The 27,528-nt window shown below is 45.4% G+C and overlaps 1 protein-coding gene across 1 annotated transcript in view; it reads right to left on the minus strand.

The window, feature by feature from the left end:
- Positions 1–1,246: 1,246 nt before the first annotated feature.
- Positions 1,247–27,528, minus strand: part of LOC138258799 (uncharacterized) — a 38,675-nt gene continuing 12,393 nt past the window's right edge. The window contains exon 3 of the mRNA XM_069206032.1: positions 1,247–1,827. Coding sequence (XP_069062133.1) covers positions 1,457–1,827 — 371 coding nt within the window. The 3' untranslated portion in view covers positions 1,247–1,456. The remainder of the gene's footprint in view (positions 1,828–27,528) is intronic.

A 27,528-nucleotide genomic window follows, 5' to 3' on the forward strand; every position in this document is an offset into this window, starting at 1 on the left:
CAGACCCTCCTCCCCTCTGTATCTTGGTCCCTGGTGTAGGTACTCCTGACTTCTGGGTATCCTGGGGTATCCATCCATCCTCTTGCCTGCTGGTTTTCTTCGGGTCCACTGGGAAGGGTCCTGAATACCACAAACTCCAACCACTACTCTTTGTGTTAGTCCATGGGACAATTGGGTGGGTAACTACCTTGCACCTGGTTGCTTGGGGCACTTACTGTACTTACCACTGGTGTTTCTGACTGCCTCCAGCCCCTAGCTAACTACCCCACTTATCTCGGTTGGGGTCACTATTTCACAGTCCACTTTTTTAGTATATGGTTTGGCCCTCCCCCTCGCAGTCTGTATATTTTATGCTATTTCTGTTGGTTATTCTGTGTATATATTGTGTGTAGCTATCTCCAAGGGAGATATACCAATGCAAGTCTAGTAGAAGTACTGTAATGATCTGTCCTTTATTTTTGCAACACTTGTGTGGTTCTTTCTTGTGAGTAAGTTACTGTCTGACTACTGTGGTATTGCAAGTGCTTTCCATTCCTCCTGGATAAGCTTTAGCTGCTCGTCTCAGCTACCCATAGAGAGCTTCTGCTGCCTGGACACCTATTCACTATCACTAAGGGTTGCCTGGACTCAATATAGGGTGCCACACCATAAGTGTACCCCACAAACTGAGCCAGCTTCCTACAATAGCCACAGACATACCCCCTAGTGTCAATATAGTTACAGAGGGTGCTAGGGAATGGGTACAACTAACTGGTCTACTATACATTTTGATAAGTGGCTGGGTACTGCAAAAGTGGTAAAAGTTAACCTCATCAAGCATTAAGACAGGTTATCTGTGTTGTTACCACTCTGGTGGCATGGTATTGTTTGGATATAAGTAAACTAAGTAACCTAACAAATGTATATATGGCAATGGACTTCAGAATCAGATAGGGGAAGTATAGGGGAAAAGTCAAGGTACACATTGTGGGGGTTATTCTAACTTTGGAGGAGGTGTTAATCCGTCCCAAAAGTGACGGAAAAGTGACGGATTTACCACCAGCCGTATTACGAGTCCATTATATCCTATGGAACTCGTAATACGGCTGATGGTATATCCGTCACTTTACCGTCACTTTTGGGACGGATTAACACTCCTCCAAAGTTAGAATAACCCCCTATGTGACTGTTTGGAGGGCAGATTTTTGTCAATAAAAAAGAGAAGGCTGTACTAAGTGCAAAGACAAAAGACAGATTGTGAGTGATGTGCAAGAAATAAACGACCCATTTATTTGTTTTACAAAGAAAATCCACCCTCTCCACCCAAAACAGGCCCACGCCTCTCCCCAAACAAATAGTCCCAATGTCCTATCAATGTCCAAAGTACAAACCTTCCCTAACTGTCCTTCCCACTTCCCACCCTCTCCACCTACAACAAAAGTCCATCCAACCAAAAAAGTCTATAGAAAAGTGCTTCCTAGAGGGCATCCAGGCGGGCATGAAGGCATGCCACCTCATGAGCCAGGTTTTGCTGGCCCAGATGAATCAGTTCCAACTCCCGTAGGGCACGGCGGAGGAGGCGGTTTGTTGTTGATGATGAAGAGGGGCGTAGGCTCTGCTGGGTGGCATCCATGGTGGATCCTGGCTGCTGGCAACGCTGGCATTGGTGTGGCTGGGATGGAGGCGATGGGCCAGGCTGGCTGGAGGGACGAGAGGAACGTGTCTCCTCCTCTTCCTCTTCCATAGCCACCAGCCTGCGATATTCTGCCGCGATGATCTCCATCTTGTGTTGCCGCAGGCGTGCGGCTATCTTCTGCCGGGATGGTGTAGATTCAGCAGCAGGAGTAGCTATATCAATAAAAACAAAAGGTAATACTCAGGGAAAACACTTGATTATAGTGGTGCAGTAGCAGAACATTGCGGATCCCCTAGGGCCACTGGAATTTTTGATGTGATAAGTCACAGGGAAAAGTTTTCCCCCAAACATGCATCACACAATACCACTGACTGCAACTAATTAAGCCAGAATACCACAGAATAAAACAGTTTTTTTTTTATTTGAAGGATTTCATAGTGAAACTAAATAGACACTGTGTGCAAAAATTAGCTCTCATTATTCACTAAGGCATATATGCAGCACAATTAATAGTATTCTCTATGTGTAACATTAATGGTGGCACGCTAGCACTGGGACTGCTGCTCTCTGCAGTCGGCAGCATGTTTTGGGGGTCGCTTTAATGGATAATTTATTAATTTTTTATTCCAATGGCCCTGCTCTTCTCCGACTGCCTTTTCAATTGTACCCTGTCTCCAAACTTAGAAGAGGTGGCTGTATTAATACTACGCCACATATGTCAGGTATGACAGATATCCTGTCTGCCGTAAGTAGACAGCAGACAAAATGATGCACTGCAGTACAGGGGAGGGAATGGGATATATTTTATTTAGTATGCGTGTCATAGAGTATCCCATCAGCCAAACTCTAAAACATGCACTCAGTCCCACTTTGTACCCTGGCCGCACACTCCACCTCAAATTTGTTTCAACAAATACCTTCACTTGGCAGTAGGGAAAGTTACTCTACTGCAAGCTAAGTAAGAGGGATTAAGTTAGGTAGAGGTTTAGCTGTAGAACAGTGGGGTGTCAACGAGCATCATGAGCTACGCTTTTCATTAGTCAGTCACTATGGCTGACGAATAATGAAAAAGAAAAATTTTAACAGGCATAAATCTGTCATGGAAACCATGAAGTATGAATCACTTGGAGAGAAAAATGTGGCACATACCAACCATGGCATGGGACAGAAGGAAAGAAAGGTGAAGTGAATTCCTAGCTGGGGGTGCCTGGGTGGGCACTGGGAAACACACCTTTTTTTCAGTTTGTAAATGCACTGCAAACTTCGTAATGCCGCATTACCTGGAGCAGACGCACTTTGCACAGCCAACACTACAGTGTCAAATTAAACCATGCTGCAGTCAGGTCACAGGTGGCAAAATGCTGTGGGTAGGGAGGTGAGGATGACGGATGGGATTTCTGGCCCACTTAACAAATACATTATACTTAATTTGTCAATAAGAAGCAATGTGGCAAGATGGTGTAGTGGCGCTAGTTGTGACAGGATGCTAATGGCTCCCTGACCTTCCCCCGAGAGGTACTTCAATTTTTTTTAAGGTGACTGCAGCAGTGTTGTCAGGGGGTCGCAGGCGCGGGGCAGCGTCAATGTATTTTTCCATCACACAGGACCAAAAGGAAGTGAACAGCAAGAAATAACGAGGGAAAGCTGCGGTAACCGCAGGGTCTCTTTCCTTTCCCATGATCAGACACCAGCAGCGTGGCTGAGGGGAGTGGCCCGATGCAGACACACACAGCAGGGGCAGCATCAGCACAAGTTCTTTGACAAGTTTGGCATCTTTCATGGCACAAACTGTGAAGTTTCATCCCGCTTTGGTCTTCTTGCAAGGGGGGGCTCAATGGGGGCAGCTCGGCTGGTTTGCAGAGTGTGGTCATCTCTGGTTCCTGCTCCTTCTGGTTTGGCTGTGTGAATATTACTATCTTCAACCACAAAAGAGTTTTGAAATTGCCGCTGTGGTGACTAGTTTGGCTGATTTAGTTCATCAGTGATGTTGGGCATATTGGTCATACTGGTTGCTGGTATTTCTTGATAGATCGGCAGTGAAGGCTTACACAGGGGGATGTGGAAGAGTCTCAGCTTGTCTCTCCTCTAGTCTACGCTGTGCATCAGGAAATCGCCCGGAACCGGAGAAAATTATTTCCTCCTCACTCAAGACAATAATGGGGAGAGTTATGAAAAAGTGGAGAGTACAAAGAAGATACTGAAGACAGGGGAAACTAGGGCCCCTGGTCAGATATCGCTGGACCACACGCGAGAATACGTACTTAGAGGGAAGCGGTAAGGTGCTGGGCAGGAAGGGCAGTGTAACAAATGACACTGATTTATTCTATCCTTTTCTTTGCTCTGGGTTCTCTGCCAGCCACCTCCCAGAAGACCATATATGACCATACGCGTCCTGTTATATTGATGGTACCAGCAGTCCCCGGGGTGCAGGAGTAGATTGAGATTGGAAGACCACCCAAAATGCATAATGATGTAATCAGTAATGACCCTCCCGGGTTGATCAACAATATAGCTGTTCCACTGGACTCTGCCGGGTGCCTCTCTCTACACTTCCCCTGACTTGCCAGTGAGTTCACCTGTAATTTGTGGATCATTTTCGTATAAAACAGAACTTAGCATTCACACAGACCTGGATGGGTTGACTGCGCAGGACAATGTATCTTAAGTGATTGGACTAAAACAGTGTAACCCGCTGAGGCGCGAGCGCTAGGCAGGGATGGTCTGATGATTCAGCCACTCAGGCCACTCTAAATCTTGATACAATTTAGCAAGAGTCGGCTGAAGTCTTTTTTTCTTTATCCGATTTTGGAAGTACAACAGATTTGGAGGCGGCAGAGTTAGAGGCTGGCGGCATGGGAGATGTGGAGTTAATGGACCCTAGGAGGCCGTTGTTCCAGACCCAAGAGAGCCGGTATGGCTAAGGCATTAACAACTCAGTAGATAGAAGATCTGGTTACTAATGTATTTGTCCAACGGAAACTTGACCCTACACTGACCCTCAGAGGGGAAAAAATGCTCTGTGACCCGGAGGGGTTGGAATTTACTCCTACAAATTCTATCTTTCCTTCACAGGAGACTCCCTCATTCCCTCTCTCTCAAGTCTCTCTCTCTCAAGTCTGTGAAGACTGTGTCTGGGGGGTTTGATATGACAGTAGGGGTGACAATGGAGGAAGAGAAACCGAGCCAACCGGATGCCCCTACTTTAGTCGCTGTTAATGATCTCCTGCAGCTCCGTAGAAAGGAATACAAAAGGGATTCTCTTTCATTAAAGACAGCACGCTTCAAGAGGCAACTGGTCCTCAGAAAGCTGTCCACAAATATGTATATTCTTCATACACATACCTGGAGGTGTGCCAAGCTTGTTGTGGATTCCCTGCTAGTGCCTGGGTTGGGCACCCTTATGTTAGTGTTAGGCCCGATTCCTGTGCCCTTTGCTCGTAGACATCATTTTTATTCCTCACATATTCATACAGATTTTTTAGCACGTCAGCTTTTAGTTCATTGTTTTATTCAGCAGCATCACTTCTCAGAAACATTCGCGCTGCTTATTTTATCAGACCCTTGCGCACATTACACTTTGTGCCCTGTTCAAGGCTGTCATGTTCAGTACATTCAATTCAAGTCACTTATGCAGCGCACAGCTGCCTCCGAAGAGGCATCCCGGCGCTAGCAGGGACCTCTAGGAGATGAAAGAAGCTGCAAATCATAAGTCTCCTTAAGACCACTATCTAATAGAAAGGTTTTGAGATTGTGTCTGAAAACTAATTCAGCAGGACTGCTACAAAATCGAAAAGCATTCCACAGTTTGGCGGTCAGATAAGTAAACGATCTCCCTCACATCTGGCTTTGAGGTTACGAGGGACATGAAGAAATTTAAGATTGTTAGATCTCAGAGGTCTGGATTGGCAATAAGGCTTGAACCTTCTCCTCAGATAAAATGGACCTTCATGAGTAAAGGCCTTAAAAGCATAGGTGAGTGCCTTGGATTGTATTCTCTTGATGACAGGACGCCAGTGAAGCTGAAGAAGATGATGAGACATTGGCAAGTGCAGGGGGATCTTCAAGATAAGACGTGCAGCTTAATTCTGGATTATTTGGAGCTGATGCATAAGAGAAGCTGACAGACCCAGGTATAAACTGTTAGCTTAATCAGTTTGGCCCTCACAAAGGCATGCACGATCTTCTTGCGAGAGTTCTCAGGAATAAGGTGAAGCATCCTTCTAAGAGACCTGACGGTAGCAAAACAAGAGACAAACAAGGACTTAATCTGGGGCTCCAAAGAGAGGTTTGAATTAAATATTACTCCAAGATCTCTAGCCACTAATGTAGGGGGGAGGTACCCAGTTCAGGTGGCCACCATAAACTGGCACTTTCAGGGGGGCTTATTGCCCCAAAAAAAGGAATCTCTGTTTGGCAGAGATAAATGTGAGTCAGCTTCCTTCCACCCACTGCACCACTGACTTCAAGCAGAGCTTGAAGGAACTCAGAGTTGTAGGTGAATTTTCATGGAACATGAGGAGAAGCTGGGTGTCATCTGCACAGGAGACCACCCTCAACCCCCCCCCCCCAGGTCTCAACAAGTGTAGCTGCTAGTGGCAAAAGATAAATATTAAAAAGGGTTGGCCTGTGTGCCGAACCCTGGGGTACCTTGCATGCCTATTGCTTAGAAGAAGTAAAAGGAGGGAGGAAAACAGCTTGAAAGTGATCCGAAAGAAAAGGTTTGAGAAAAGCAGAGCCTGGTCTCTGATTCCAATTTTCTCGAGACAATCTAACAGAATGGCATGGGAGACCATATCGAAGGCTGAGGACAAATCCAACAACATGACCATCACAGAAGCCTTTTGATCAAGATTTTCCTTACTGAATTCCGAAACCTCAAGAAGGGCGAATTCAATACTATAACCCGCACGAAAACCAGACTGAGAGTTGTGCAGGAGACAGTTGGATACTAGAAAATATGACAGCTCCTTATTGACCCTTTTTTCCAGACATTGCTTTAACGGTGAGGAGAACAGAAATGGGTCTAAAATTGCTAAGAGCCTATTCAGGAAAGCGTTGACAACTGCGGCTGCTAGATTTAAAACAGCAGGAGGGCCGGGAGCCAGAAGGGACCCAGATTTGCACTTTGATAGTTCTAAAGAAGAGTCTTCCTGGGAAATATGGTCAAACCCAGTCAGAAGAGGGTCTGACACAGATGGAATTGAGGCCCCTACACTAGGTGGGACCTGTAGAATAAATTGTTTATAAAGATTTTGAATTTTCTTATAAAATAAATCAGAAAATTCTTCAAAAAAGTTTCAGTGAGGGGGATAGGGCATTGCCTCAGGAGGGAGAGAAAAAATTGACAGTTTTAAAAAGCGTGCAGGTTTATTGGCTGCCTCAGAAATAGAGGAAACAATATAGGATTCCTGAGCCTTCTGGGTGGAGGTGTGATAACATTTCAATGCAGCTAAATAAATTGCTATTGCATCTTTATCATAAGCCGACCTCCATTTTAGTTCAAATCTTTTACAGCGACAGTTTTCAATCTTAAGGTCATCTGAAAACCATGGTGCAGAAGGTTTTGATCCGCTGGGAGAATGTTTTTTTGGGGGGCAATATCGCCCAAAGCAGAGGCTAGCCAGTTGTTGAAGCTGGCCACCTCAAGATCTAGTTCGGCAGTGCAGTTACAAGGAGAGGACTGGAGAGAATTCACAAGAGAAGACTCGTCAGTTTTATGCCAGTGTCTCGATATTCTCTTAACCAACCCAGGCAACCAACGAACAGCCAGGGAAAGAACATAAAAAGGTACCATGAAATGATCGGACCAGGAAACCTTTAGTGCAGGCTTCACCACAATTGTAGAAGACTTCCAGAAAATGAGATCCAACGTGCGGCCCACAGTGGGATCCTTAACAATTTGCTCAAAATTAAAATCTTCAAGCAAGGACAAGAATGGCAGCGTCGATCTGTTATGAATATGCAGATTGAAATCACCAAGTACCACAAAATTTGCATGCGAAAGGGACAGCTGGTTGAGAACATTCGTTAGTGCTTGAGCTGCGTCGGCCGGAGGATCGGGGGGGCGATAAACAAGTGCTCCACATACTGCAAACGAAGGTGCTAAAGTCGCTGTGAGGGATAGGCCTTCGATGCTATTAATATATGTCAATTTTGATATAAAGCAAGAATATAAGGCGCATTGAGTTACTGCAACCCCACCCTGTGTTCCTGTGGATGATCAATATGTTTAATTAAGAAAAAAGGAGGGCGTGCCAGAGCTATGTCAGCGGCCAAGCAGTCCTTGAGCCAGGTTTCAGTTAGAAACATCAAGTCCCACCAGTTTTCAGGTACGAAGGTTAAAACTATCTAAGGCATGTCAATGAGGCAGACAGAGAAAGATGCACCTAGACGGGTAGTCCTAGCTGTCAGATTGACACCCTCACAAGGCATTAAGTTAACTGCATTATCAGTCTTCAAACTAGGCACCCCATGCCTCAACTAGGGGAAAGCCGCAGGCCAGGCATATATTACACCCTTCACCAATCACTAATGCAGGCTTAATGACACAGTTACAAGAAAAGATAGAAGAACCAAAAGAATGCACAGTTCCAAGTAAAGGGGCTCCTTAATGCCAACTTGGGCAGGAGTCGTTAGGTCTCTGTGAGCACTATGTACTAGGAACAAGGGCCCTCACTCACCATCCGGTGACATGCTTCATCATTGGGCCATGTTACTCGCCAGGACGGCACTGCAATGCCTGACAGGCCCCTTGAGGGGGCTCTTTGCCGGAGATCTATTCAATATATTTGCCGGAGATTAATGCAAAAATGTGGGATTGGAACCAAAGAAAGTGTTAAAATTGACCACAGGAGTACAAAGAAAAGACCTTTAATGTAACATGGCACCCCTGTCAAGATTAAAAACAAAAGAAAAAGATGGGGGAAGCTGTATATAATGATCTAGTTCCCCTCCAACTCAGTCTAATGTGTGTCTGGCAATCCGACTATAGGTGTCTGCAAAGGGAGAGATCGTGTGTAGGTAATTCCTACACTGCATACCCTAAAAAACTGGTCAACCCTTCCAGAGAAAAAGCTAGTGCCTTTGGGGTGTTCCACAATTAGATCAAGAACAGGCGCTGCCGAAGATTATCACAGAGACTTACATTAGTATAGGTTGGGATAGTCTGGGGGCCAAGTCTGGGGGCCAAAGCATGGTAAAACACAACTTCAAAAGAATTCTGGTAACAATAATACCAAGCAAGTATAAGAGGGTTCTGAATAACGCTGGGATAAACAAAAATGTAAAAAATAAAAAACAAAACAACGAGGAGAAACTCCATATTCAGAGACTTCAGGCAAGATATATAATCTCAGAAATCGTTACAATTTGAAACCTCTTGACAGATATCAGATTACTGTTCCATGCCCTTCCCGCCCTTTTCAGGACTCATCCATCAAATGGACAGAGAGAGCAGGGCAGTCACAACACCGAAGCGAGTACATAAAACTAAAGAAGGACTCACAACGCTTTTCAGAAGTCACGATGAAAAAGAAGAAAAACTTCCATGACACAAACAACAATTTAAAAAGAAGAAGATTGGAGCAATTTGGCTAAGTATTCCACACAGATTGAGAGCACTACTGAAGAACAGGACGCAGGCAGTGACTCTGCTAGACAGCACGGCAGAGGTCACAATAGTTCGCCAGAATCTTTAAGAGCTTCTGAAGGCTACAGCAACTGACAGCCTTGAAGAAGAGATATCTGACAGGCACGTCATCCCATCTGACAGGATTTATAAAGTAAAGATTCAAAATTAAAGGGACATTGAGTGCACAATTAAAGTAATCTTCTGGGGAAGATTAACGCTAAAGTATGACATTCTCTTGGCAGAAAATGACTGCCCACCAGAAATTGTCCGAACGCTCCCACAAGGGGAAGATGTTACTGTGCCTTGTTTCTCTGTCCTTGTTCCAGAACCAGTAAACGAAGCCTATGCTGCAGATTGGACTCTTGCCCAGGGTCCAGCGCTGCACTTCAATCAAGTGGATTGGGTTAGGGACTCTCCCAATCATATCATACCAATTCGATCCAATACACAGCTACAATCTCAATATCCAATAAAACATAATGCTAAAGCCCCAGTGAGAGAAATGATCTCACAACTTGAGTACCAGAGAGTAACTGACCCCCGTGTGTTACCTGTGAATAACCCTTTGCTTCCTGCTGGTAAGACAGACCATTCATGTAGAATAGTTGTAGATTGCAGACACTTAAACAGTCACATACGCACATTTGACATTCAAAATTCACACAGTACAGCACTTATGAGCAACATAGTGCGTAAAAAATACAAAACAAACCTGGATATTCCCAATGGGTTTTTCTGCCAAAATCTAGTGCCTGAAAGCTGGGATTTAAGCACTTTTTCTGTGTTAGGGTCACAGAGAAGATTTTGTCGACTCCCCCAAGGGTAAAAAAACAGTCCAGGATTATTCTCAGCCTGTGTGAAATCAATAACACATGATATTGATCCTGAGGCATTGGTCTATGTAGATGATATTTACCTGACAGATGATTATCTCAAAATACATCTAGGTGGGGTAGAGCACATTGTGTTGGGATTTGCCAAACAAGGCTACAAATTCAATTTTAAGAAAACGAAAATCCCTTGTCTCAGTGTCCTGTTTTAGGGATATGAGCTTTCAAGCGAGGGGAAGAGTATGGCACCACAGGTCCTAGAGAAATGTGCTCAATAACAATCACCAAATAACTTCAAGAAACTGATGTTTTTCCTTGGTTTCTTCAATTTTGACGGAACCTACATTACAGAATATTCACAAAGCACAAAACCACTTTATGACCTAATGCCTCCTGATCTTTCTAGCAAACAATGGACACCTCAGCACACACACATTCTCAGATCATTACAGACTGAAATGCTTGAGGCAAATCAATTACACACACACATGTAAACAAAACAACTTTGGTAATCTGGATCATTCCCGTTGCCATTAGATTGACATATGTCACACTCAATGAAGGTGACACAGTCCCCATAGTGTACAAATAACACTTATACTCAAATGCAGAAATGTGTTTTTCACCCATAGAAAATATACTGACTGCTGTCCAGGTGGCAGTCCTCAAGAAGAGACCATTAGCCCAGGTAAAACGCATTATTGTCATGACACTAATACCTGCCCTAGAGGCTGTTACCAAAGCCAGTGTTCCAAACGCAAAAGCATTACATCCACGTTGGATACCTGGGCTTCTTCCATGACTGATGTTGATTATGTTTTTGGCCCAAAACTTGAGACCCAAGCATTTCTCCAGTATGAACTTAAGTACCCCCATGCCCTCATGTCTCTTAACCGTTCAAGAATCATCATTTACACCAATGGTTCTGCACAATCAGCTGTAGGAACTAAACAGCAGTACTCCGTGGCTTCCACAGCCATTTATGGAGTTATGAGGGAGGGAAAATTCTACCCTCTACAGACTTGCACCCAGTCCCTAGGCGATTGCACTGAACAACTTGCAGAGCTTAAAGTATTGCTCTTGGCAATGGAACATGCGGATCCAGAACTTGACACGCTCATTGTGTGTGATTTGTATTATTGAATCCCATACCTTGTTGAAAAAGTGCATATATAGTGCCTTAATGGGTTCAGAGTTTCAAAAGGAAACACCATAAAACAGAAACTTTTGTGGGAGAAAGTGGAAGTTTAAAAAAGACAAACTATCACAGGCTCATGTAATACATACACTGGGCCACCAACGTGTTGGAATGATGAGTGTTGAAGTGCATTTCTCGTTCCTTACCATCCAGAAGGAAATTAGGTTGTGGAACCAAAAAACAGAGACGTAAAGCAATCCCTAACAGTTAGGGTATTAGGTTCAGGTCGTAGTTGGCTAGATTGCTTGTATGGAATCAAGAGAGTATTAAACAACCTGCCTAAAAGGTCTCAGGGAGGGAAGACCCCCTATGAAGTCCTGTTCAGCATCCCCATCTATGTCTCAGATCTTGATGGCCCTGGTGCGGTGGCAGCAGAAATACCTTTTGACATAAATGACGTGCAACTGTCTTGCAGGAATTACAACAGTTCCTTGATGAAAATTCATTAACAAATGCTGAGAACTTCGGATGAGAGATTTCACAACATCCACAGGCTGAATTCCAAAAGTTGGGGATGTAGGTCTAGAAAATATTTCTATAATCAAGAAGTTTGATCCATCCTACAGAGTACCAGTCCCAGTTCATGGTGCCAGAACTGTTATCCTACCACGGCTGCCTGGTTCCAAAGACAACCGTTTTGTCTCCATTGATCACGTCAAATTCCATTATGTTGCTGATCCTGCACAGTAGACCATGAGGATTCCTGGGTAGTTTCCTTGCCCCTCACTACTATGCAGGATTTAACTTTTCAAGCATTAAAAAACACTGAAATTGTTTCCCTGAGGTTGGGGTGGGCAGAGAGTTAAGTTTTGTGGATTCCTGTCACCAATGCATCAACAAGAAATGTCCAAAATATTAATGTGCAAATCTCCAAGGCAACACAAACAGATGGGATTGTCTACGACACCCCCTTATGGTTGTATCTACCAGTTCTCTTCCACCTGCACTGGCTCTAGTTTTTGCACAGACTGCTTCTGGTTACTTTGCCGACATTGAGGATGTTTCTTCAGCAGCTACTACTGCTCCAGCGCGAGTTATACGTAACGTTTTGACTGGCTTAAACAACATTATTTCATTCATCCACACTACTATCTATGGATCGTATTAGCATTGCTTCCTTTTCTTTTAAGGATTGGATTTATTATTGTTTTTATTTCTGCTTATAAATGGTAATTATATTCCTGAACTCTCCGCTGTTGAACTGGCGGATGAGGTTTTAAATCCTTTTGTGTTCTCACACAGATTGCAGAAAGACTTGTCCCTTGTGAACATTTCTGCTGTTTCACATCCTGATGGGATTGTTTGGAATAAAGTAACTTTTGATATGTATGGCCCGACTGAAATGATTCAGATTCCATATGTTTTCAAAATATCTATGAGCAACATTATCGCACCTGGAATTGTTTCTGATGACTGGGATGTTAAAACAGCTGACTCTATGCTTTCTGAGTTTGAATATTGTGCTGTATTTGAAAGTGAAGATGTGTACATGGACAGTGCGAACGATGGGGAAATGTTCTGTTGCCATCATTATGGACACCACTATTTACATTGAGCTACTAGTCCAAGAGTAGTTTTTCATTGTACACAAGAGAACATTGTCCGGCTCCACCAATGGGCAGTTCTAAAACATATGTAGAAAGGTTTATCTATTTTTCTGGGCATGATGTTACGAACGCTGCATCCTATTATTTCAGATTGCCACGTTGAAAAGCAAAGAAAATATTGCTAACTGATAGTAACATAATTTATTCTGATTTTTTTGTTTCCCAGCTGGCCATACAAGGCTATGAATTATGGAAAAATGTACTGATTTGAAAGGTGTTTGGTGAACGAAAGTCTTGCAGATACAAGAAACAGAAGCTTTATTTGAAACATGTTTGATTAGTTGGCAAATTATATTTTTAAATGGCACTATTCAGCAAACAACTTGCCTTGGGTTAGCAATTGTAAAAGACGTGGATGTGCCAAATATGCCTTCTACTGCAACACTTGACAGAAGAAGTGTAGGAGGCTGACCTGGTTTGTAGTGGGTACCTGATGGTACTTACACCTTATACCAGGTCCAGTTATCCCTTATTAGTGAAATGTAGTCAGTGCCTAGAAGCCAGGCTGTCTAGGGGTAGCTGTAGGCAGAGCAGCCAAGGCTGAACCAGGAGACATGCAAAGTTCTTGCAATACCACTGTAGTAACACAGTACTTACAAGAAAGACAATACTCAGTGTTACCAAAAGTAAAGGTACTTTATTTTAGTGACACAAGTCCAAACATATCTTAGAGACTATTCTCCCTTAGGAGGTAAGTATTATACATAAAATATACACTAGTAACCAAAATCAGGTAAGTAAACAGTCATAACATAGTGCAAATACTGAAAATCATCATAGGTTACAATGGGCCTAGGCGAAACACAAACCATATACTAAAATAGTGGAATGCGAATGTCGGTGTCCCACCTAGGCAAGAGTAGTGTGTAGAGGGGCGCTGGGAGTGCAAGAAAACACCAAAGGTAAGTAAAGTACCCCACCCCAGAGCCCAGGAAAGCAGGAGTAAAGTACAGCACGTTTCCTCAGAACACACTAGAAGTCGTGATAACAAATTGTGCAAAAACTAAGCAAGATTGCAAGACACCAATGATGGATTCCTGGACCTGAAGACCTGCGAAGAGAGGAGACCAAGTCCAAGAACAGCTGAAGAGTCCAGGAAGAACAAGAGCCCCTGCTAACCCAGATGAAGGAGCAAAAGTGGAAACTCCGGTTGGAAGAAAAAGTCAGAGATGCACCAAAGAAGACAGCTGCGGGTTCCTGCTTCGTGCAAGAGATGTCCCACGTCGAATGGATAGACGCAGGCTGGTTTTCGTTGTTGGATTCCGCCAACAAGCTTTGGCTCACACAAAAGACGTGTTTGGCGGGAGAAGGCGCTACCTGGGCCCAGGATGGACCTGGGGGTCCCAACTCGGACTGAGGAGACAGAGAGGGCTTGCAGCACTTCAGAAAGCACTGAGAAGACCAGGCAGCACCCACAGGAGTCCCAAGACACAGGGACAAAGGAGTTGCAAATTGCGGTCATCACAGCACTACACAGAGGGATCCCACGCCGCTAAAGAACAACTCAGGGAGCGGAGCGTCGCAAGATAGAGTGCTAGGGACCTAGGCTACGCTGTGCACGAAGCATTCCTTGGAGAAGCGCACAGAAGCCCTAGGAGCTGCAAAACACACGGTGCACAGGGGTACTGCCAAGGTCACTTCGGACAACCACCTGTGTTCCAGGATCCACGCTCATTGCCAGGAGAGGGGAACCAGGGTACCGGTTGTCGCTGCAGAGAGGTGCCTGCTGAAGCAGGGAAGTGACTCAGTCACTCCACAGGAGATTCCTTCAGTCCTTCTGGTGCAGGATGAAGACAGGCAGTCCTCGGAGCACGCACGACCTGGAAACTGTTGCAGTTGCTGGCAGGAGCTGAAGTTACAGAGTTGCAGTAGCCTTCTTGGATACTTTGTTGCAGTTGTAGAGTTCCTGGAGCAGTTCTGCGGTTGATCCAATGGTAGAAGGTGAAGCAGAGGTTGCAGAGGAGTCCTGCTGGAGTCTTGCAATCTGAATCTGAGGAAACACCCAGAGGAAAGACCCTAAATAGCCCTGAGAGGGGGATTGTTCACCTAACCAGGTAACTACCTATCAGGAGGGGTCTCTGATGTCACCTGCTGGCACTGGCCACTCAGATGCTCCCAGAGTTACCTGACCATCCTGAAAATAAGATGGCAGAACCCAGGGACACTCTAGAGGAGCTCTGGGCACTATCGCTGGGGTGATGATGGACAGGGGAATAGTCACTCCCCTTTCCTTTGTCCAGTTTTGCGCCAGAACAGGGACTGGGCGTCCCTGAATCGGTGTAGACTGGATTATGCAAGGAGGCACCATCTGTGCTCTTCAAAGAATTTCCAGAGGCTCTGGGAGTATACCTCTCCCATCCCTGTAACACCTATTTTTAAAGGGAGAGGGTGTAACACCCCTATCCTAAGGGAAATGCATTGTTCTGCCTTCCTGGGATTGAGCTGCTCAAGCCCCAAGAGGGCAGAAGCCTGTCTGTGAGGTGGCAGCAGCTGGGGCTGCAGTGGAAACCTCAGAGAGCTGGTTTGACAGTACTGGGGTCCATGGTGGACCCCAGGTGCATGGAATTGCCTCCCCAATACCAGAATTGGATTGGGGGTACAATTTCCAGTTCCCAGACAGCTCACATGACCATATTCGGGGTTACCATTGTGAAGCTACATATATGTATTGCCCTATATGTGGTTCACACTTGAAATGGCGTCCCCACACTCACAAAGTCTGGGAAAATGGGCCTGGATGACGTGGGGGCACCTCTGCTAGTGCAGGGGTGCCCTCACGCACAGGTACTATGCACCTAGCCTTCGGGGCCTGAAGGTTAGACATATAAGTGACTTATAAGTGACCTGGTGCAGTGAAAATGGCTGTGAAATAGTGCTTACACTATTTCACTCTGGCTGCAGTGGCAGTCCTGAAGAAGTGTTTGTATGGGCTCCTTATGGGTTGGAAAAGAAGGCTGCAGCCCATAAGGATCCCCTGGAACCCCAATAACCTGGGTACTTAGGTACCATATTCTAGGGACTTATAAGAGGGGTCCAGTATGCAGATCTGGAGTGAAATGTGTAGTCACTAGACTATAGTGATAAATATGGAATCAGAGAGAGCATAAGCACTGGGGTCCTGGTTAGCAGGACTCCAGTGACACAGTTAAGCATACTGACAAAACAGTAAAACATACTGAAATTTAGGCCACAAACTATGAGCACTGGGGTCCTGACTAGCAGAATCCCAGTGAGACAGTAAAAACACACTGACAAACAGGCCAAAAATGGGGGTAACCTTGCTAGAAAGAGGCTACTTTCTCACATAAATTTGACAGAAGAAGAACAGCTCAAAGGTTGGGTTCAGCACTGCACTTTTAATTCATCAGTTTCAGGTCCCAAGGGGTGGTTAATGTGGCCAGAGGACACAAATTGTTGTCATGCACGTTTCATTAACTCTACACTGGGTTTCAGAGCGAGCAGATCAGATCCTCGTTACGTCATCACACAGCATTCAGGTATCATCATTCCATAAAGCGTGGGTAAACTTTGTCAGCAATGGTTACAATCTTCCATGTTAACAGCTGTAAAAGAAGGCTTTCTCTCCTTTCTGACGATGTAGTCTTACAAAACTTCTAGTTAGGTCCCAGAAACCATGCTCTAAAAGACTCTTAAATACAATATATAAGGAAATCTGGAAGCACTCACAAATGGAAGCTGCTACAAGTTTAAGGCAAATAGACAAGGAGAATTTAGAGAAAGCCTCAGCCGTTGTCAACAATGGTATGAACACCCTGTCCACTCGCATACACATTAAACAACATTGTGTCTTCTGATATTGACATCAATCAGAATGACGTCACTTCTACAACATGGACTGAGCCAGCTTCTGTCCATTATGCATTTGAGCTGGACTTCACAAGTTCTGAAAAGTGGCTGCGTGCCTCGGAAGCCGGTTAACTCCAAAAAGGTTTTTGCCACGTTTAATCTTACATGAAAACAACAGATAATGGTTAAGAAAAAGCCAGTTCCATCATGATTAACACTGAAAAATTAGACAAGGTGCCTTTCACTGTGGGTGAAACACAGTCGTCAGTGTGGTTAATACATGGAGTGATCTTACTGCCAATAGCGACATTTCAATTCACTTCATGTTTAAAACATTTTCCTCTTGGCAGGATTGACCAGTTAGGAGACAATTACATCCATGAGGTGTGGAACTTGCCCTTTCATTTTAAATGCCTGAATGGCGAAAAGGAGCTTTTACTTAGCGGAAGTGAATGTGAAACTTCTGTCAGTAATTCCATGATCTGCAAACAGGTGGCACTGCACAGCGCATGTAACGAGTCAGTTGCAAATTTACTTTGCTTCTTGCAGGATATTCCCATCCCTTTGATTTGCCCAGTATTTCAGTTGCTTTTGAATGGGAGTTACTTGATGCTGAGTGATAAAGGCTTTGTGGGGGGAGAGCAGTGTCACTTATGCAATGTCTGTTTCTTAAATAGTGACCTTTTTTGGAAATGTACGTTTCCCTCCCACACATAAGATAAAAGTAGCTAATACGTGGCCTCACATTGCTACTTATAATGTCAATTTTGACAAGATGAGCAGACTAAAAGCACTATTGTTTCAAAAACATGTAATGCTTACATCTGCCCGTGAGTTATATGGCCTCAAATGGCAAGGTTGTCTGCAGAGTTACAGTCCCTCTTAAATACCAACTTTCCACAACATTTTGTTGAATTGGTCAGTCGCATCTTCAATGCATCGAACACTGCAGGGATTGTACATTTCTTTAAGGCAATCGTTTCTGGATTTGTCAGCACTTTCCTAACTGTGTTTGGAGTTATACTTTCAGCCATAGATCCACTCATTGCAAGTGTTTTTTGAGGTTTCCCGATTGGTTTGGCATTTTTGGCGGTATATTGCTCTTGCTATCTTTGATTCACAGTGGCTGCCCCATCGCAATAAAGAAGAATGATCAAGCTCCCCACAGCCCAACTGTGTCGTCAGCACATGATACAGGACTTTGGAGTTGCACTGTTGGAGGAACTAGACAACGACTGGTCACTGTCATATCGGCCAGTACTCTGCTGTGTGCACCCGGTCTTCCGTTGCTTAGGGTGCTCTTTCAAACATGCACTGGACGCGGGTCTTGTCCTGCAACAGGTACTTTCTGCAGACATTTACCTGATGATGTTCTCGATGAGGGTTCATTGCCGGAGTTGTTCAATGAGATTGCGGTTGCTGCATGACGCCTCCTATGAGCCTGACTCCAGGGATCGAGTCTCTCTGACTTCAGGTGCCTCAATATCTGCCACAGCTTGGAATGGCCCCTCTGCACCCATGGTTATGGCTGACACTATGGATTATGTGTGCTCCTTTTCATCATTCAATAAGGATCTGGTGGTTTTATCACCTGCCGAAGTGGGATCTATCCTGGATTCCATCTCTACTGCTATGATTGATGCACCTTTGCGGGATTAAGATGGTTTTTAAATTGGCACTTTTTCTTGACAAAATGTTTTAATTCGGTTGTGTACTTTGTGCTGGTCTGCTTGTCAACATGGGCATTTTTTTATCTCCTTTTTACGTATATGTTTTAGATGACGCTTGCTTTTAGCTAGTTATTTTAGGTATTTCTTTTAATTTAGGTCCTGGACCAGACACCGTCGTAGCGGCAAGGGAAGGGCGTTGTGAATTCCCTTTAGTGCCTGGGTTGGGCATCCTAGCATTAGGTCCATATCCTGTGCCCTTTGCTCATGGACATAACTTTTATTCCTCACATATTCTTACATATTTTTTACTACAAGCCAGCTTTTAGCTCGTTCTTTTTATATTTTAATCATCAGAAGCACTTCTAGGAAAACATAGTTAATTGTTTGCGCTGCTTATTTTATCTGACCCTTGCATGCATTACACTTTGTGCCCTGCTCAAGGCAGTAATGTTCAGACATGATATTCCAACTCGTATTTCCACTCCAGGAAGCGTTGGAGTCAGTCTCTAATTTTCAGACACACCTAATACGTCAGGCCTGTTCTTAGAACACAACATATTTTGTTATTTGCACATCACATAGGCCTAAGGGGGGCAGAGGGCATTCCAGTCATGGCCGTCCTGAGACACACATCGCATCACTGACAAGCTTCACTGATCCTGGCATTGACTCTTCGGCTGCATGAGAGAATTGTCATTTAGACAACAGGCAGACCCTCGCCAACCTTTCAGGTATGGGGCCGGGTCCTTTCCTGAAATCGGGACAGACAGAGGGGTACCGCCGCTATGTTCTCAGAATCTTCAACATAAGGTGTAGGTAGGAATCACTAGGCTTTTAGGATCATTCAAAATGGTAGGACTCTTCATCTGTTTCACACTGATTATAACAATGATCACTGTACTCTGTTTCATCTGCCTAATTATCCCAGCTTGTGCTATTTACCATAGGATGCAATTGCTTCAATAAATGCATGGAAATCTATTCTGTATACCGTATTCTACATTGGCATGTATGAGTCTTTGAGTACTGAGTGAAAGGGGTATAATCTGTACACCACGACGTCCTTGAGGAGTCACACCACAAATTACCTTTTCGTTCCTGGGTGGGTGAGGAGCTGCGGGCTAGCCAGGAGGTAGGCCCACAGCTTTCAGTTGAATAGTCTCACCGATAAGTTGGTAGATTTGGAAAATCGATCACAGAGGAATAACCTCAGGAATTTGAGTATTCCAGAGGGTAGGGAGTGGGACTAATCAAGAAGCTATATTGTCACTTAAGATAAACTTTTCCGGCTCTAAGCAACTGGGATATGAATCTATGATTCAAAAAGCACATCTGTTCCCCTTTTGGCAACCCATGAAAGGGGGGCTGCCCGCTACCCTCAGGACATCTACTAGGCGGCTCGTCCATGTTTACGTATCGAAGGATGCAGGATAGAATATTTGGGCGATCTGATTTCTGCCATGAAACTGTGGTACGTCGCTGGCAGCTTCATGAGCCCATCCCTGCTTTCCAGAAAGTCATAACTACTGTCTCATTGCTGGAACCTGCCAATCTTCGGATTGGATTTGAGAGGTGAACATATTTCTCTCAGGACGATGTCAAAACAAAGGAACTGTTGAATATGTGTCCTGTTTTTTCTGGGTTTTTTGTCTCTGCCTTCTTCTGGGCCTCGTATACTCTCACTCGAAAACGTGGGGCATATTTATGAAAAGTGGCGCATCATGTCATGATGCACCACTTTTTTTTAGCCTAATTGCGCCCCCATGCGTGTGCTGTATTTATGATACGCCACACCAAGCGTATGTTAGGGAACTAGCATCAAAAATGTTGACACTAGTTTGGCGCGTTGCAAGATTAGCACCAAAATTGTTTATGCTAATCCTGCAAAGTGATAGGAGGCCCATTGAAAACAATGGGAACGTCATTTTAAAACCTGCCTTAGGCAAGCATTATAAATAACTCTAAAAATGGCGCAGTGGAATCTGGTAGATGTAACTGCGCCATTTTTCTGGGCCTCCTAAAGCCGGAACGTCCCCATTGCATAAATTAGGCCTGGCACAGGCATAATGCAGTAAAATGGTTTACAAAGTGGCGCAATGCATGCATTGGGCCACTTTGTAAACATGGCACAACGGTTTTGCGAACCTAATGCCACATTAGCGTAAAAAGAAATGACGCTAATGTGGCACAAGGGGCTCAGAAATATGCCCCTTTGTTGCAGCATCTCAATGGATATTTTGATTGAATCTGGTTTTGTCAAGTTTCGGGTGGTGTGGGGGCTTTGGCATCCAGTCTGGTAGGCAGTACTGGTCTACTAGGTGCGGTTGGTAGTTTGTGGTAATGGCTCAGGGTCTGGGCAAAGGATGGTGGGGAGGGATTGGCATGTTGGTTGGGGGATGACTGGGGTGGCAGAGTCAAGGTAAGGGGGACAGGTTCACTAGTGAAGATGTGGAAGCATTAAGGGCAAGAAGAAGGGGGATTTGGGATCAACAGACTATATATACACAGCGTAGACAAGAAGGTGTATATTAAACTGATAGTGGGGCGTACAGTGTGTGTGTCATCAGCTCTAAGTCAGGCAATGACGATGGGTTAAGGAGAGACTGGTCGAGGTCAGCAGTTGCATATTCCTGCTTGGAATATTATTGGTATCAAAGCCATAAATGAGCATAAGCTCACGAATGAGAAGCACCACACTCTAACGCTGCGTATAGCTTGTATTCAGGAAACGCATCTGTCTGCTGATCAAACCCCACTACTCAGCAAGCTGGGATATAGGATTCTGGGTGTGTCTTGTTTTAACTCGGCCAGTAAGGGCGGGGTGGTGGCTGTTCTAGTTTCCAATTCCTACTGGGCCGTTGTTAAAACTAAAGCTGACGGAGGTGGTCAATGGTTGATTACAGTAATGCAGAGAGGGGGCTTGCAACTCACAAGCTGTGTAGTCTGTGGTCCAAATAAGGACAACCCTTCTGTGTTTCATTATTTGTTGGCTGAGCTGCATCAGTGGCCGAAGCCTCAAGTACTATGTGGGGACTTTAATGTTGCCCTTTCCCTAGAGGTAGATTCCATGCCTGGGGGTCTAGTAATGCAATATTCGGTCAAGGGATTAAGAAGCACTTTAGAGGTAAATTGAGGTGGATCATTAGCTGTTACGCGTTGAAGGATGTTTGGCAGTGTTGCAGATCATGGGACCCAGGCTTCCCCTTCTATTCATCATCCCAGGAGTCCTTGTCTAGGACCAATATTTTTCTAGTGAGTTACTCACTTCAAGCTTGTGTTAGAATTCGTATGAATCCTTGAATAATATTGGATCATAACTCTTTCACTCTACATTGGTTCAGATCTGCTTTATCAGTCTGCCGAGCCAAGGAACTGGTCCTTCAATCAGAAGTTACTGCTAGAAGAGGGATATGCTCTAGCCATGAGTAGGGGCCTGAGAAGTCATTAATGTTGGCTCTGCATCCACAAGTATGGTTTGGGGGCTCACTCAGAGCTTTCTGCAGGGGGCAGACATTGACCTTCTCCATCCATCAACAGAAAAAGCTCAGCATGGAGGAATCTCAGATGCAACACTCTCTTACTTTGCTTGAAGCCAGATTGGTTCAAAGGCTGACAGAGCAATACTGGCAAGGGGTCTTGTGGCTTTTGAGCAGCTGCAGATATTGCAGGCAACTGTGAAGAAAAGCATCTGGGACAGGGTCAATAAAAAGATCTGGGTCAAGCCACTGTTATGTTTTGAGAACAATGAGTAGATGGGCCGTCTGCTTGCATTTAAGGCCGGGGGTTGGTTAACAAACAAATTAGGGGGAAAATTACAACAATTTTATAAAATCTCTTTAATGAGAATTGTGTTGCCTCCATTTACGATTTCAACAAATATATAGAGAAATTCTTTGACCGTAAACTGAATCCAGGACAGTTTGGTCAGCTCTCTCTAGCAGACGTTGAATTAGTCATTAGTTAACTTGCAAATTGGAAGGCTTGTGCGGTGGATGAGATTGCGTTAGAATTCGATTAAATCTTCTACGGGGTACCTACACCAGTCCTTAGAAAACTCTTGAGTGATCCCCACTTCCTTAGTTAAGTCCATTGTTAGTGTGAGACTAAAATAGTTTTGTTTCCTAAGAAAAAGAAGAATAAAACGAGCTGTGGTTCCTATCAGCTGATATCTTTAATCAATGCAGATTCTAAGATCTATACAAGAATAAAAGCCAGCAGATTATCTACGGTGATCATCGATCTAGTAGGAACTATGCCACACAGGTTTATCCCAGGGCGGGATACGACCTCTCATGTGAAAATGGCTATAACTGCCCTGGAGGTGGCATCTCAGGAGGAGGCCCTATAGGAATGATTAAGTAAGATGCTGAAAGGGGATTCAACCAGGTCTCCTGGCAATTTTTCTTGGTGATGATAGCGGCTCAGGGTTTGGCCTGGGGTTTATTACTCGGATTAACTTGCTTCACCGGAGGTTAACAGCAAGGATCCACTGTTGTGGTAAATTTTCGGACGCTACTGAAATCACTAGAGGCACCTGGCAAGGGTGTCCGTTATCAACAAAACTTTTTGCATTGCATATGGGGCCCTAAATTCAGGCTTTGTGGCTAGCTGATTCTATTTGTGCACTCCGTTTACATCTCATGAAACTTAAGCTCTTGGCTTACGCCGATGACGTTGCAATTTTGACCTCATCTCCAGTGGCCGTCCTGAAGGTGGCTGATCAATTCAGATAAGACTTTGGTGATTTCACTTCTAATGCCCCTGCACTCAATTCTGACAAAAGGAAGGCTCAACCTGAGAGCTATTTGGGAGCAGTACTGACTATACGGCCGGAGGAAATTATTGATTTAAAATTTAGTAAAATCCACAATCATTCCATGGAGACTTTTAATCAATGGAATCAATTACATCAGGGTCTTTTAGGGAGATGTAACATTAATAAGATGATTATTTTACCCCGATATGTGTATTTGTTTAGAGGTATACTACCACATCTCCCTGAGGGCTTCTTCAATCAGATCAAATCACTTTGGCAACAGTTCATACGGAGCTATAAAAAGCTGAGGTGTAAGATACTTTGGGGGTCATTCTGACCCTGGCGGCCGGTGACCGCCAGGGTCACCGACCACGGGAGCACCGCCAACAGGCTGGCGGTGCTCCAAAGGGCATTCTGACAGCGGCGGTTCAGCCGCGGCCAGAAAGGGTAAACCGGCGGTCTCCCGCCGGTTTACCACTGCCCTACAGAATCCTCCATGGCGGCGGAGCGCGCTCCGCCGCCATGGGGATTCTGACACCCCCTACCGCCATCCTGTTCCTGGCGGGTCTCCCGCCAGGAACAGGATGGCGGTAGGGGGTGCCGCGGGGCCCCTGGGGGCCCCTGCAGTGCCCATGCCAATGGCATGGGCACTGCAGGGGCCCCCGTAAGAGGGCCCCACAAAGTATTTCAGTGTCTGCAATGCAGACACTGAAATACGCGACGGGTGCCACTGCACCCGTCGCACCCCTGCAACTCCGCCGGCTCCATTCGGAGCCGGCATCCTCGTTGCAGGGGCATTCGGCGGGACATTGGCGGGCGGCCTCCGCCGCCCGCCAAAGTCGGAATCGGGCCCTTTATCTCCAAATGTTTTAAGATAGCGTTAGAATGTCTCTACTGTAGGAAAGTACCATCTTGCCTGGCATGTTACCCCCATTTTTCACTGTATATATGTTGTTTTAGTTGTATGTGTCACTGGGACCCTGTCACCCAGGGCCCCAGTGCTCATAAGTGTGCCTGAATGTGTTACCTGTGTAGTGACTAACTGTCTCACTGAGGCTCTGCTAATCAGAACCTCAGTGGTTATGCTCTCTCATTTCTTTCAAATTGTCACTAACAGGCTAGTGACCAATTTTACCAATTTACATTGGCTTACTGGAACACCCTTATAATTCCCTAGTATTGGGTACTGAGGTACCCAGGGTATTGGGGTTCCAGGAGATCCCTATGGGCTGCAGCATTTCTTTTGCCACCCATAGGGAGCTCTGACAATTCTTACACAGGCCTGCCACTGCAGTCTGAGTGAAATAACGTCCATGTTATTTCACAGCCATTTTACACTGCACTTAAGTAACTTATAAGTCACCTATATGTCTAACCTTTACCTGGTAAAGGTTGGGTGCTAAGTTACTTAGTGTGTGGGCACCCTGGCACTAGCCTAGGTGCCCCCACATTGTTCAGGGCCAATTCCCCGGACTTTGTGAGTGCGGGGACACCATTACACGCGTGCACTACATATAGGTCACTACCTATATGTAGCTTCACAATGGTAACTCCGAATATGGCCATGTAATATGTCTATGATCATGGAATTGCCCCCTCTATACCATCCTGGCATAGTTGGCACAATCCCATGATCCCAGTGGCCTGTAGCACAGACCCTGGTACTGCCAAACTGCCTTTCCTGGGGTTTCACTGCAGCTGCTGCTGCTGCCAACCCCTCAGACAGGCATCTGCCCTCCTGGGCTCCAGCCAAGCCTGTCCCAGGATGGCAGAACAAAGGACTTCCTCTGAGAGAGGGTGTTACACCCTCTCCCTTTGGAAAATGGTGTGAAGGCAGGGGAGGAGTAGCCTCCCCCAGCCTCTGGAAATGCTTTCATGGGCACATTTGGTGCCCATTTCTGCATAAGCCAGTATACACCGGTTCAGGGACCCCTTAGCCCTGCTCTGGCGCGAAACTGGACAAAGGAAAGGGGAGTGGCCACTCCCCTGACCTGTACCTCCCCTGGGAGGTGCCCAGAGCTCCTCCAGTGTGCTCCAGACCTCTGCCATCTTGGAAACAGAGGTGCTGCTGGCACACTGGACTGCTCTGAGTGGCCAGTGCCATCAGGTGACGTCAGAGACTCCTCCTGATAGGCTCCTTCAGGTGTTGCTAGCCTATCCTCTCTCCTAGGTAGCCAAACCCTCTTTTCTGGCTATTTAGGGTCTCTGTCTCTTGGGATTCCTTAGATAACGAATGCAAGAGCTCATCCGAGTTCCTCTGCATCTCTCTCTTCACCTTCTGCCAAGGAATCGACTGCTGACCGCGCTGGAAGCCTGCAAAACTGCAACATAGTAGCAAAGACGACTACTGCAACTCTGTAACGCTGATCCTGCCGCCTTCTCGACTGTTTTCCTGGTGGTGCATGCTGTGGGGGTAGTCTGCCTCCTCTCTGCACTAGAAGCTCCGAAGAAATCTCCCGTGGGTCAACGGAATCGTCCCCCTGCAACCGCAGGCATCAAAGAACTGCATCACCGGTACCTTGGGTCTCCTCTCAGCACGACGAGCGAGGTCCCTTGAATCCAGCAACTCTGTCCAAGTGACTCCCACAGTCCAGTGACTCTTCAGTCCAAGTTTGGTGGAGGTAAGTCCTTGCCTCCCCACGCCAGACTGCATTGTTGGAAACCGCGACTTTTGCAGCTACTCCGGCCTCCGTGCACTTCCGGCAGAAATCCTTTGTGCGCAGTCCAGCCTGGGTCCACGGCACTCTAACCTGCATTGCACGACCTCCTAAGTTGTTCTCCGGCGACGTGGGACTCCTTTGTGCGACTTCGGGTGAGCACCGTTTCACGCATCCTCGTAGTGCCTGTTTCTGGCACTTCTCCGGGAGCTACCTGCTGCTGAGAGGGCTCCTTGTCTTGCTCGACGTCCCCTCTGTCTCCTGATGCAATTTGCGACATCCTGGTCCCTCCTGGGCCACAGCAACGTCCAAAAACCCTTACTGCACGATTTGCAGCAAGCAAGGCTTGTTGGCGGTCTTTCGGCAGGAAAACACTTCTGCACAACTCTCCACGGCGTAAGGGATCCGTCCTCCAAAGGGGAAGTATCTAGCCCTTGTCGTTCCTGCAGAAACCTAAGCTTCTACAGTCCAGTAGCAGCTTCTTTGCACCCGCAGCTGGTATTTCCTGGGCATCTGCCCATCTCCGACTTGCTTGTGACTTTTGGACTTGGTCCCCTTGTTCCACAGGTACCCTCGACTGGAAATCCATTGTTGTTGCATTGCTGGTTTGTGTCTTTCCTGCAGAATTCCCCTATCACGACTTCTATGTCCTTTGGGGAACTTTAGTGCGCTTTGCACTCACTTTTCAGGGTCTTGGGGTGGGCTATTTTTCTAACCCTTACTATTTTCTAATAGTCCCAGCGACCCTCTACAAGGTCACATAGGTTTGGGGTCCATTCGTGGTTCGCATTCCACTTTTGGAGTATATGGTTTGTGTTGCCCCTATCCCTATGTGTCTCCATTGCATCCTATTGTAACTATACATTATTTGCACTGTTTTCTAAGACTATTACTGCATATTTTGGTATTGTGTATATATATCTTGTGTATATTTCCTATCCTCTCACTGAGGGTAAACTCTGAGATACTTTGGCATATTGTCATAAAAATAAAGTACCTTTATTTTTAGTATAACTGTGTATTGTGTTTTCTTATGATATTGTGCATATGACACTAAGTGGTACTGTAGGAGCTTCACTCGCCTCCTAGTTCAGCCTAAGCTGCTCTGCTAAGCTACCATTATCTATCAGCCTATGCTGCTAGACACCCTATACACTAATAAGGGATAACTGGGCCTGGTGCAAGGTGCAAGTACCCCTTGGTACTCACTACAAGCCAGTCCAGCCTCCTACATTGGTTGTGCAGCGGTGGGATAAGTGCTTTGAGACTACTTACCACTCTTGTCATTGTACTTTTCATAAGAGAAAAATATACAAAACAAGTTCAGTGTATATACACATAACCAAAAAGTTTTGCATTTCCTCTTTTCACTCTTTTCTAAGTGCTGAAAAGTACTTCTAACTTTCTAAAAAGTTCTAAAAAGTTTTAAAAGTTTTTTTTTCTGTCTTTCTAAAAGCTCTGACAAACTTTTTTCACTTTTTCTATCACTTTAACTCTCTCTAAAAATGTCTGGCACAGGCTAAAATGTTGATCTGTCCAAACTTGCATATGATCACCTTAGCTGGAAAGGAGCAAGGAGCCTCTGCATAGAGAGAGGTTTGAGTGTAGGGAAGAATCCTTCCTTGGAATTGTTACTTAACATGCTTAGAGAACAAGATAAGGCTAAAAGTGCCCCATCTGTTGAAAAAGTAGCTAATGGTTCCCAATCTGATCCAGGGACTCCCCCAGGAAAAGATTCAGGAAAGAAACTTCCAAGCC

The sequence above is a fragment of the Pleurodeles waltl genome, chromosome 9 (assembly GCF_031143425.1).
Source record: "Pleurodeles waltl isolate 20211129_DDA chromosome 9, aPleWal1.hap1.20221129, whole genome shotgun sequence".
In the NCBI taxonomy this organism is placed as follows: Eukaryota; Metazoa; Chordata; class Amphibia; order Caudata; family Salamandridae; genus Pleurodeles; species Pleurodeles waltl.